General features: G+C 39.4%; 1 protein-coding gene across 1 annotated transcript; it reads left to right on the forward strand.

The window, feature by feature from the left end:
- Positions 1 to 7098: 7098 nt before the first annotated feature.
- Positions 7099 to 11942, forward strand: LOC130072034 (uncharacterized). The gene is made up of 5 exons (XM_056236910.1): positions 7099 to 7165; positions 8081 to 8387; positions 8897 to 9037; positions 9519 to 9624; positions 11449 to 11942. Exons 1-5 carry the CDS (start codon positions 7118 to 7120, stop codon positions 11903 to 11905), a joined length of 1059 nt encoding a protein of 352 aa, XP_056092885.1. The 5' UTR covers positions 7099 to 7117; the 3' UTR covers positions 11906 to 11942.
- The last annotated feature ends 937 nt before the right edge of the window (positions 11943 to 12879 follow it).

Raw genomic sequence — 12879 nt, forward strand, 5'->3', positions numbered from 1 at the left:
GACATTCTAGGGAAACAAATGCGCGAGAGCGAATCTCTTCGCAGGCGATTTCACTCACACGAATCTCGGGGCGCGCTATCAAAATTCGCTCTGCTCTCGCTGAGATATTGCGAGTGCACGCTCAATCTTGGTCCTTTTGACTCAATCTCAATACTTTTTATAGAATTATCTTATCTCTTTTATAATGTTTTCTTAAGTTGTCGACAAACAGAATAAGACATCACCGATTAAATAAAATAAGGATTTATTATACAAGTCATCATTAGTAGGCTAATTATTGTTTTAGGTATTTATAGGCCTACTGTATAGGGTGAATTCAGGGTTTTCCAAGTCACTCCAAGACACATAGAGAGAGAGAGATACAATATGATGTCAGATAATAATAAAATGCTAATAATGATGTTGTCTATATAAGCTGGCAGCTCTGGTTGTACCGGTAAAATGTACTGTAAAATGTAAGGCTAGCCTATACAAATACAGACAGATCAAAAGATCCATTTGCAGGAACCACGGGAATTTCAGATCTAAGTATAGAAAAGCCATGCAATCCAGGGGTTCCTGAGGGACACAACCCTGCTCCAACACTGTTTTCAAATAATATTCTGATTTATAGCTGAAGCAGGTGAGTATAGGATTAACATGGGTAGTAGAAATAAAGCGGCACAGTGATACTGTATGTTCTGGTTCAGCATCATCATTAAAAACAATATCTGCTCAGAAATCGCTTAGAAAAGATTTGATAAATGAAATGTTTATGCTTTTGAAGGACAGTCCGATTCACATAAAGGGATTTCTGGAAATTAAGCTGCTGATAAGGTAGAAGGGTTTCACTTAGTTCCTGGAGGGCCACGGTCCTGCAGTGACGTGACATAGAGCAAAGTATGGTGTCCCATATTTGGAATTTGTGCTCTGCACTTATCCCATCAAAGTGCACACACACAGCAGTGAACAAACACACACCATGAACACACACTTCTTATACACACCCGGAGTGGGCAGCCATTTTTTGCTGCGGCAGCTGGGGAGCTGTTGGGGGTTCGGTACCTTGCTCAAAGGTCTCACCTCAGTCGTGGTACATTCACTCCAGCATCCACCAACAATTCCTTCCAGTACTGAGACTCGAACCCAAAACCCTTGGGTAACAAGTCCGAGTCTCAAACCATTAGGCCACGACTGCATCGTAGCTATATCTCCAACCAGCTACAAAACCCCAGCCTGGAAGTTTCTGTAATCCCTGAAGAGCTTGATTATCTGGTTCAGGTGTGTTTAATAGGGGTTGGAGCAAAACTCTGCAGTGACCCACCAGGAGACGTACACCTGCTCTGTAGACAGAGTGAAATATTATATATTTATACCATTCAAACAGAATGAAAGAAAAGAATATCTATGATATATATTTTTAAGAAAGAGAAGGATTTATGAAAGAAATAGGGGGATAAAGAGCGAGAAACAAAAGGTTAAACATTGCACAAGCAGTCCATAGGACTTAATATTACATTAAGCAAATTTAAAATCAAAGGGTTAATAAAAAGAGCAATAAAAGGAATGTGGTAGGTAGCCTAAGGTAGCCTAGAGAATTGTACAGATTACAAAGGGAGGTATGAGAATGGTGTGTGGAAATAGAAGGGAAGATACAGTAATTTCTCGTATCCGTGGTATAGGACATAACACACTCAATCATAATTGGGAAACATGATACAGGCCTCTGTACATGTGTGCACACAGAGACAGTGGAGCATGCTTTATTTCAGTGCATCAGATATAACAATGATAGGTTAAAGTTAGAAAATCAAATAAAGTCATTAGGTATAAATGTTTTATCAATTAATAATGTATTAAGAAATGCAGTGATAGGCTCATGACTAGGGGAAGTTTCAAAGATGTAGCTAGACTTTTTAAAGGCAACAGACCTATTTAAAATAATTTTTTTTTTTTTACTCCACATTGATGCTCCACACTCCATCTCAGTAGGTGGCAGAAATGTCAACAGCCACTAAATCGAAAGAAGAAGAAGATGATGAAGAGGACATGTGCACTCGGAACAGTCCCTCTATGCGAACAGTAGGTGGCGGTGTGTGCTCCTCTTGACAGAAGAAGAAGCTACGCAACACTAGCCTCGTGAGACCATCCTGATCTCGCGAGCTTTCAAGGTTTCACTCGCAGATCAGTCTGGATACTTTCCGTTAAAGAAAATTTGGGAGCAGTTCACCAAACGAACGTCCAATCAGCGTTGGCTTTGAGGCGGGTTGAGGTGTGACGCAACGAGAAGCGCGTCAGTTCAGTCTAAAGAACATGTCGGCTTCAGCGGATGGAACTAGCATCAGCGTGGCTATCGAGCAAGTTTTATCGGAATTATAGGGCAGGCAGGTCCCTAAAGAGCGATAAAGAGCGAGAAACAAAAGGTTAAACATTGCACAAGCAGTCCATAGGACTTAATATTACATTAAGCAAATTTAAAATCAAAGGGTTAATAAAAAGAGCAATAAAAGGAATGTGGCAAGAAATGTGGGATACGGAGGAAAAAGGTAGCCTAGAGAATTGTACAGATTACAAAGGGAGGTATGAGAATGGTGTGTGGAAATAGAAGGGAAGATACAGTAATTTCTCGTATCCGTGGTATAGGACATAACACACTCAATCATAATTGGGAAACATGATACAGGCCTCTGTACATGTGTGCACAAAAAAAAAGTGCACAAAAAAAAGTGCAAAAAAAGCGGCAGGCCCCGCAACCACCAAAGCCTGCGGGCCCAGCTCGCCCTCCCCCTCCTCCTGTGAGAGCTCTTCGGCCTCTGCCACAGCGCCAGGGCCCACACCCTCCTCCAGCGGCCCGAGGTCAACCAAAAAGAACTGATACCAGCTCTCAGTGATATGTGTCGGGTCTCCGCTATGACAACAGTAACTTTCTTAAATGTTTACATAACAAGCGGGAACCCAGTGTGCCTGTATCTTCCTCTATTGCTGTTCGATTACATGATAGAAAGTCTAAGGCCTTCAAAAGCCGTACAGCAAACCCATCTAATCTGGTGCCTATTACACGACAAACTAAGATTACTGTGGGGACAAAAAGTAAGACTGTTAAGTTAGCACTATTAAACATCCGCTCACTTAAAAATAAATCACTTCTAGTCAACGATTTAATAACCACATACAACCTGGATTTTATGTTTCTAAATGAAACCTGGCTAGAAGACAGCTTCAGTGCAACAGTCCTCAATGAAACATCTCCTCCTAACTTTACTTTTATGAGTGTCTGCAGAGCTGTAAGGAGAGGTGGAGGAGTAGCTGCTCTTTTTAAGGATGTCTATCAATGTAAGCAAATATCATTTGGTAATTACCCGTCTTTCGAATATCTGGGTATTGTGTTAAAAGGCGTTCCACGCATTTTACTTATTATTCTTTACAGGCCTCCAAAATACTCTTCAGCCTTTGATGAGGACTTTACAGAACTGTTATCAACCATTTCCTCAGAGTTTGACTGTTTTGCGATTGCTGGAGATTTTAACATCCACATAGATAATACAGAAACCAATATGGCAAAAGAAATCAAAACTGTTTTAAAAACTTTTGATCTGATTCAGCATGTACACGGACCCACACACAGTCGTGGACACACTCTAGATTTACTTATCAGTAAGGGTCTAAACATTTCATCGATTGTTATTAAGGATGTAGCACTGTCTGATCATTTCTGTATTTTCTTTGATATATTGATCTCTCCTGCCATTGAAGCTAGATCTGTGTCTGTCAAGAAGAGATGCATAAATGAGAACACTAGTGTACTATTTATGAAGGCTATATCTTCAACACCAAGCATATCTGCTGACTCTGTTGATTTTCTCCTTGATTCTTTTAACTCAAAAGTTAAAAGTGTAATTGATGATATTGCTCCTGTGAAAGTCAGGAAGAGTGGTAGACAAAAAGCACCTTGGAGAAACTCAACAGCTGTGCAAAATATGAAAAGACAATGCAGAAAAACAGAGCGCATGTGGCGGAAGACCAAACTTGTAGTCCATTATAACATCTACAAAGACACCATCCATGCTTTCAATATGGAACTAGGCAAAGCTAGACAGACTTTCTTCTCAAATATTATAAACAGCAACTTAAACAACACACGCACTCTTTTTGCTACTGTAGAGAGACTGACAAACCCCCCAAGCCAGATTCCCAATGAATTGCTCTCAGACAGAAAGTGCAGGGAGTTTGCTTCGTTCTTCTCTGAGAAAATCAATAATATCAGAAAGGTGATCAGCACATCATTGAGCTGCACTGGGGTCAGACAGATCAGACCACAACCTGAGAAAGCAGCTACTATGTCTGATTTTGATGAAATTGATGGCAAAATTTTAGAAGAAACCGTACAGCACCTTAAAACATCAACCTGCGCCCTTGACGCACTTCCCACATCTTTCTTCAAAAGTGTGTTAAACTGTTTAGAAGCTGATCTCCTAGAAGTGGTAAATGCCTCACTTATCTCTGGGAATTTTCCAAACTCCCTGAAAACTGCAGTTGTCAAGCCCCTCCTGAAAAAGAGCAATCTGGATAAGACCATATTAAGCAACTATAGACCGATCTCAAATCTTCCTTTCATAGGCAAGATCATTGAAAAAGTTGTCTTCAATCAGCTGAACAAATTCTTAATCTCGAATGGATACTTTGACAATTTTCAATCTGGTTTCAGATCGCATCACAGCACAGAGACAGCGCTCATAAAGATAATAAATGATATTCGCTTAAACACTGATAACGGCAAATTATCAGTGCTGGTACTACTCGACCTCAGTGCTGCATTTGACACTGTCGATCACGACATACTTCTTGACAGGCTGGAAAACTGGGTGGGGCTTTCTGGGATAGTCCTAAAATGGTTCAGGTCATACTTAGAAGGGAGAGGTTATTATGTGAGTATAGGAGACCATAAGTCTGAGTGGACATCCATGACATGCGGAGTCCCTCAAGGCTCAATTCTTGCGCCACTCCTATTCAACCTGTACATGCTCCCAATGAGCCAAATAATGAGAAAGAACCGAATTGCTTACCACAGCTATGCAGACGACACACAGCTCTACTTAGCCCTATCGCCTAACGACTACAGCCCCATTGACTCCCTGTGCCAATGCATTGAGGAAGTAAACAATTGGATGTGCCAAAACTTTCTTCAGTTAAACAAAGACAAAACTGAAGTCATTGCGTTTGGCAACAAAGATGAAGTTCTCAAGGTGAATGCATACCTTGACGCTAGGGGTCTAACAACTAAAAATCAAGTGAGGAATCTGGGTGTGTCTCTAGAGTCAGACCTTAGTTTCAGTAGTCATATCAAATCAATAACTAAATCAGCATACTATCATCTGAAAAATATTGCAAGAATTAGATGCTTTGTTTCCAGTCAAGACTTAGAGAAACTTGTGCATGCTTTCATCACTAGCAGGGTGGATTATTGTAATGGACTCCTCACTGGCCTTCCTAAAAAGACCATAAGACAGTTGCAGCTCATACAGAACGCTGCTGCCAGGATTCTGAGCAGAACCAGAAAATATGAACACATCACACCAGTCCTCAGGTCTTTACACTGGCTCCCAGTTACATTTAGGATTGATTTTAAAGTATTATTACTGGTATATAAATCATTTAATGGCCTAGGACCTAAATACATTGCAGATATGCTCACTGAATATAAACCCAACAGATCACTCAGATCATTAGGATCACATCAGCTAGAAATACCAAGGGTTCGCTCTAAGCATGGTGAGTCTGCTTTTAGCTACTATGCCAGCCGCAGCTGGAACCAGCTTCCAGAGGAGATCAGATGTGCTCCTACAGTAGTCACATTCAAATCCAGACTCAAGACACTTCTGTTTAGCTATGCATTTACTGAATGAGCACTGTGCCACTGTGTCCGACTGTTTGTACTGTATTTTATTTTATTTTTTATTCTAAACTGCTTTAATTATTCTTATTTCTTTTGATTATTTTAATCTCTTTATTCTTAACTGTTTTAATTATTCCTATTTCTTTTGATTTTTTTTATGTAAAGCACTTTGAATTGCCATTGTGTATGAAATGTGCTATATAAATAAACTTGCCTTGCCTTGCCTTGCCAATTACAGAGTATTTCTTCACTGAAAGAAGAGCAAAACACTGCTCTGGAGGCTTTTCTCAGAGGAAAAGATACGCTCTGTTAGTACGTCATATGCTTCGTTGATCTGATTGGTTGATTTGGCCCGTCTATCACCAACATAGGCCAATCAGCTAACCAGTATTTTCGCCCCTTACCAAAACTACTTCAACGGAAGGTTTCCAGATGGATATGCGGAGCAAATCCATCTGGCGGAGTCAGGTTAACGCAACACAGTCATTCTGTGCATCATTGCCAATGCATGCAAGATGGATGACCTGTACCAGCCGCAGTTCAGCCTATACCACGCATAGACAGTAAAAGAAATGGACAGAGCCATCTCATTGGAACTCAGTTGAGACAGTTGAAGCCCATTTTTAGCGATTTTTGAGCACTTCCGTTCCTGACGCGCAGACTCAAACCGACTCAAACTAAGCTTGATGACGTGAGCAACCTGTCTGACAGACGTTAATCTTCTAGTAGCTGTGCCAAGAGGAATCTGAATCATTCCCTTCCGAAACTTGCAGAGCCGGAGATCGTGAGTATTAGCTGTCCATGAGCTCGCAGCAGGAGCAGCTTTACAACTCTCTATGGGCTTCTCCCTTGACTTTATGCCTCGACGTCCCCCCGATTGCGCGCGAGTTTCTACTTCTGTCTATACGGTAATTTCTGTACAGCGCGACAGAGAGTCGAGTGGTTATGACGCAATCGTTAGCCTATTTTTACTAAATCTGTTTCTACGGGGCCATAACGTAACATAGAAGGTAATGGAGCCTTTTATACATTGTCGTGTTTCTTTAGAAATAAATAATGGACAAATGGAGTCTTTAAACGCCTCAGATGTAAAGTTATTCGCTGTCAAAGTGACGCCAAAATGAATGGGAGTCAATGGAAATGCTAACGCAAGTGAAGTTCTGCTACAAGATGGCGGCACCCGGCCGACTTCAACTTCCGGTCGATGGATTACCCCCTTGATACCACGGCGCAAAAAGGTTGACAATGTCAGCCCGAGATCTGTCGAGAGACCGATTGGAGTCTATTTTTAAGGTGATTAACTGGTTGATTTAAATATTTTCGTGCATTTTTAAGTCTTTAACTTTCATTAATGTTAGCTTGATAGTTAAGCTAGCGTTAGCCACTAGCCAGCATATGCAAGTGATCGCGCGGGCGCTTCCCGCGGGGTTTTGGAATGTAAAGTCTTCACTTGAGGGTTAGTTACTAACTACTATATATTTTGTAACTAAGGGTATGTTTACATAACAACCATGTCAAAACTATCCCTGTTCACACGGATCTACAAAAAATATGTATTATGCATGCTACGCCAGTAACTTAGTTGGCGATGTCACTTTGTCATGAAACATCCGTTTTCAGGTCCCCAAAACCTCGTGGTCGGAACGGCCAAAACTCACACAAGATTTTCCGTTTTCAGTGGTGTCCAGTAAACGCACCATTTGCAGAGCTCTTCTGATAATGCAGTCTTTTATCTTCATTGCCAGTAGGCCAATATGAGCCTTCAAATTCATGGGCAGAATTTTTGTTAAAATGAAATTAATTTCTGTTTGTCCTGTTAAAGTTTTGCCTCGTAACTTACGTTAAAAATAGGCCTACGTTTCCACTGAACTATACACTTAATCATGAAATAACTTGATATATTTTATGTGTAAATAACATTCAGAAACTGTATTTGAAATAAATAGCAATAAAGTTGTAAATATTGAGTGTGAAGCTCAGGATTTTCTTTAAGCCCCAAGTTTACGATTTGGGGGCATGTCAGTGGGAAACGTGGCAGAGTCACATTCATAAAGTAGTATATAGGTAGTCTTAGCCTCAGACGGGACCGTTGGCCATCAGTCTGAATGTCTTGCTACACGAGACTACAATATATAGGCTATATATATATATATATATTAGACATTTAGTAGTGGCATTAATCAAACTTTATTGTATCCTTCTCTTTAGGTTGAGCCAGATAGTCTTTATTTAGAGGACGACATCACAAGAGAAACATTTTTTCCAGATCAATCTGGACAGTTTCAGACCACCCTGATGAGAGACCGAGGATCATTTGCTGTCTCAGGGACAAGCAAAGAACAAGTTTTGACACCAGTTGCAGGCCCTTCAACACCATTATCCTGTCGCCCAAAAGGGAGCCCTGCCTTTACACACCCATCTAATACATTTCAAAACCCTCTCCGAAGGACCAAATCAGCAAGAAAACAAATTTATGTAGCAGACATTGAGGACAGCGGGAAAATATCTCCATACAGTATGTATTAGCCAGATCTTTTAGCTCATAACTACTTGTACTAACATTGTACTTCAAATGCTGTAGCTTATGTTAAACTGGATTAGTGGTTCCCAACCCTGGTCCTGGAGTACCCCAATCACTGCACATGTCTCCGTAAAGTCCTCATGAAATCAAAATGGAACATTTACTTTGCTAGCGCAAAGTAACCACGCCCCTCCAACCGTCAGTCTGCTATGAGCCATGGATAAATAGGAGGAGCTGAAGTAAAACCCCATTTCAATATTCCGTTTCACTCAGAAATACGTCACAGCACTGAAGTCGGTTGCAAGATCCGGTTCACGGGGACTTTAATCAAATGCACCTGATTCAGCTCAATAGTAGAACTAGACACTCCAAGACCTCAGAGTCAGAGTCAGATGGGTTTGTCAGAGAGACGTAAACAATGTGCAGTTTTGAAGCGAGGGTACTCCAGGACTAGGGTTGGGAACCGAATAACTGGATTATTAACTTTTCTTTCTTTATCACAGCTACAGTACATGTCACAATATCCGAAGGCCAGGGTGTTCAGGCAGTGGGACAAACAGTGCAGGAATATTTAAATTCTGCTGATAGCTACAGTATCTGCGATGCCAAAGGGCTGGCAATTGCGGATACATCAGAGACCAAAGGTATTTGACTGCAAATGTCCACATGTTTATCCCCTGAACTACCATACATGTTTATCAACTGCCCAAAGAGTCCATCTGAGAATGATGGTGGTGGTCACCCTAGTTGAACTTGAGAAGTTTAACTGCTTGCAGACGAAAGTGATGTTGATTAAATGTGTTTCAGTTTGTTTAAATGACCATTTTAAGCAAACTATTGTATATTCTGGTACACAAAATGTAAAATGTGGCATGTGCAAAGGTCATAGACTGAAAAATGACACATTTGTACTGTATTCTATTCTAGTGTTAGGCTGTTGTAAGTGGGTTTGTGAGGGTATTATGAAGTGCACTGCAACACCATATCTGAAAAAGTCCAACAAAGAACAAGAGATAAGGTGTTCCTCACATTTTGTGTGTGCAGTTTTGTGAATTTTGTAGAAATGTAAGTAGAAACCGTGAAATGTAATGTAGGCATAATTTAGTAATTTTGTTGCATTTTTAGATTTGGAATTTTGGAAAACATCAAGCCGGAAGGTATACGCCATCAGAACAGTAGACCTGACCAAGCTCAAGACGGGAAGACTTGAAAGTGCCTCCAAAAAGAAAAGGCAATATATATATATTTTTTTTTCAGGAATCAAAATGAACTACTATGCAGTAGAGGCATAACCATGTAAACACCACTCACTATGTGTGACTGCATCATCACAGCTAGTGTTATAACGGTCAGGTGTATACCTAATGTCCCAGAATAGGGCTGTGTGACCGATAAATAAATGATACAAATTAGAGTAACAAACAACCTTTTCATCCATGTTGGCCTATTGCTATTTCTGCATGATTCACTTGAGTCATCTTGTAAAACTAAAAGCTTGCACTGCTATTTTGAACCAATAATATGATCAAAAAGCAGTTGAAGGATGATGTACAGAACTGAATTAATTATCTGAGATTCAATTATCTGATCAATTAATCTAACTCTTATAAAGTTATTATATAGCCTCTTAGTTGTTTAAAAGTCTTTGTTAGAACTGATAAGAGAACCTAAGATTTAACCTGAGTGTTTACATTGTGTAAAACAGAGAGCCAGAGCCTTATGTGACTTACCAGACAAAGGATGATGTTATTGGTTTTAACTCACTAATACAGTGATCAATGAATGGGAATTACAATTACTTAATTTAACACTATCAGTGATAAAAGGAAAGCTTCTCAAAGTCTTTAAAGCAGGCAAAGTTAAGTTGCATGCTTAAATGTATGCTGTTTTGCAACAATACACTGTACAGAAAAACCCGTATCTAATGATCTCCCTGATCAACTGTTACCACCTTTCCTTCAAAGCAATGTTTAATAGTTAGAATTCTAACACCCAAATAGCGTTGTGCTGAATAGTATAGTGTATTTACGATAGATATTGCCAATAGCTGATGTCTTTGTCGATAGTCAAGATGATATTGGGGTTGTTTTCTTATTATTGTATAATATTATTAAGCTAGTATAAAAATTGGCCTGGCATAGTTTTACTTCAGCGTCATAAGCCTAAAAATATAATGCAAATGACAACACTAATAAATTATTATATAAAAGTGTATAGCTAGTAATTCTATAACAGGTTCATGCAATCAGTCAACAATGAAAATTAAAAGCAGCTTTATTTCAAACACCAACAGAAAAACAACTGGAAAACAAAGACCATAAACCTGAAGAATACTGAAATAGCTTGCATTGGCCACATGCAATAACAAAATAAAGCATCTATTCATGGTGGTATAATTTTAAAGTAACATTTAAAATGTGTAATAATAATATAAATAAGGATGATTATTTTTACTCTACATCTTGATAATGTTAAAGGGGTGATGAACTGAGAAATCAAATTTTCCTTGAGCTTTTGACATCTAAGAGGTCATCATATTATAAGAATATCCTGTAAGTTTCAGAACTGAAAACGTCCTTGTTAGTCCAATAAAAGCTTTTATTGACACCAGGCTCAGCAAAGGACTCGTTTTTCAAAGTGGGGAACTATGACGACAAAGAGGATAAAACACCACCCCCGCAGAAGAAGATCAACGCCTACTTCAACACGGCCGGTTTAGCCCCGCCCACCGATTCGCGCATTACACGAAACTCATTATAATATGCAAAACTGTTATCCACTCACAGCAGTGGGCGTTTACTTCCAAGTCTTCAATGCGAGACGCCCATAAAAACCGAGCGTTTTTGAGCTAGGCTCAAAACTATGGTAGAAAATAGCCTATTACTTATTCATTTTGATGTTTTTGAATGTAAAAACCAAGCGAACGTCATAAGTTGACCTCAGACAACAATATATATTTTTTTAAAAAGCCAGTTCATGACCCCTTTAATGTTACAGATATACTGTAGTATTGTCTGTGAACATGGACATGTCTTTTTCACTTCTTTTTTTTCAGGGTGGACCCCGAAGAAAATGAAGTTCTAGATGGCCTGCTTGGCATTGAGCTTGAGATAAAAAACTCTGCATCAAAGCTAGCTGAAAACATAGATGAAAAATTTAACGAGCTAACCATTTCAGTCAACCACATTAAGGCTAATGTCCTAGAGGTAGTGCAACAGATTGACGTTTTAGCGGAGGTGAAGGAGAAAGTTTCTCAAGTGTCAAAGTCACTATCCATTGCTTCCTCTCTGCGAGATGCGTTGGCATGTAGGATGTGCACAAACATCCCAAATTCTGTGCTTGTTATAACGGCATGCTGTGGCCAGGTGGCAGGGTGTGGCCCCTGTATCCAGACCTATCTAAATGATAATGACAGCTGCCTTTTATGCAAGGCAAATATGTTCGCAGGCAAACTGGTGTTTTTAAGAGGCCTGAGTGAGGTACTGGCAAAACTGACAAATGCAGCGACTTAAATGTGGTCTGGCTGACAGTTTGGCTCAAAAGTTCAGAAATAATAATGTTGAGAAATTTTATGTGTTTTAGCACCTTGCTTTTTTTTTTTTTTTGTTAAGAATCTTGGGCATGGTGTTCAGGGGTTTGTATGGCATCTGGCCGAGTAATTTTTTCTTTTTCTGTATCACATTTTTGTATGCGTGTAGAGGCATAAATTCAAAAAAGCCAGCTGAGTTTATCTGTGTAGCCTGGTGCCATATGCAGTGTCTTAATAGGCATTACTGCTTAACAGCAGTATCTGTTACTGTTCTTGAATAGGCCATTTAAAGAGAGACACCCTCCCTTTTCTTCAACAAACACTGTTGTTATATGAACCATAGCACATTTTTCCTAGCAGAATATGCTGGCTAAGGGTCATTTCACTGTTCAAAACTGTTAAAAAAAATAGCACTGATACTTGAAATAAAGTCTGGTTTGAGTGTTTCCCCATTTTCCCCATGCAGTGGGGCATTTTAAGAAACTGAATTCTGACTTTAACAAAATGTTACAATGGTACTTCACAAAATAAACCATTTCAACTTGTAAATGTATTTATGTCATTAATACCAGTTACGTATGACCCGGGCCTCACCCCACACCCAGTTCACCATAGTCATAGTGCATAGCTGATAAATATAGTGATGTGTTGGCAAACATAAATCATGTCAATCAATGCAAATAATGTAGAATGTTCATGTACTGTAGCATGAAACCATTCCATGCTGCAGTTCAGGAGTGAGAAAAGACTGACAGAACAGATAATACATAAAATATACTTTTATAGATTTATAGAATATAGATTTTGATTATGACAAAGAATATTCATAATCCTAATATGGGAGGTTAAGGCCTGGTTTCACAGACAGGGCTTAGATTTGACAGGATTAGGCATTAGTTCAATTAGGACATTTAAGTAACGTTTATAAACATTTTAAGTGTGTATCTTGTGACAAAA

The sequence above is a fragment of the Rhinichthys klamathensis genome, unplaced genomic scaffold (assembly GCF_029890125.1).
Source record: "Rhinichthys klamathensis goyatoka isolate OS25496 unplaced genomic scaffold, OSU_Roscu_1.1 h1tg000473l_1, whole genome shotgun sequence".
In the NCBI taxonomy this organism is placed as follows: domain Eukaryota; kingdom Metazoa; phylum Chordata; class Actinopteri; order Cypriniformes; family Leuciscidae; genus Rhinichthys; species Rhinichthys klamathensis.

Excerpts from the sequence above, each read along its gene's own strand:
- LOC130072034 (XM_056236910.1), top strand. The coding sequence starts at position 7,118 with ATGTCAGCCCGAGATCTGTCGAGAGACCGATTGGAGTCTATTTTTAAG. Across the intron at positions 7,166-8,080 it reads GATTGGAGTCTATTTTTAAG|GTTGAGCCAGATAGTCTTTA; the intron begins GTGATTAACTGG and ends CCTTCTCTTTAG. Across the intron at positions 9,625-11,448 it reads AGTGCCTCCAAAAAGAAAAG|GGTGGACCCCGAAGAAAATG; the intron begins GCAATATATATA and ends CTTTTTTTTCAG.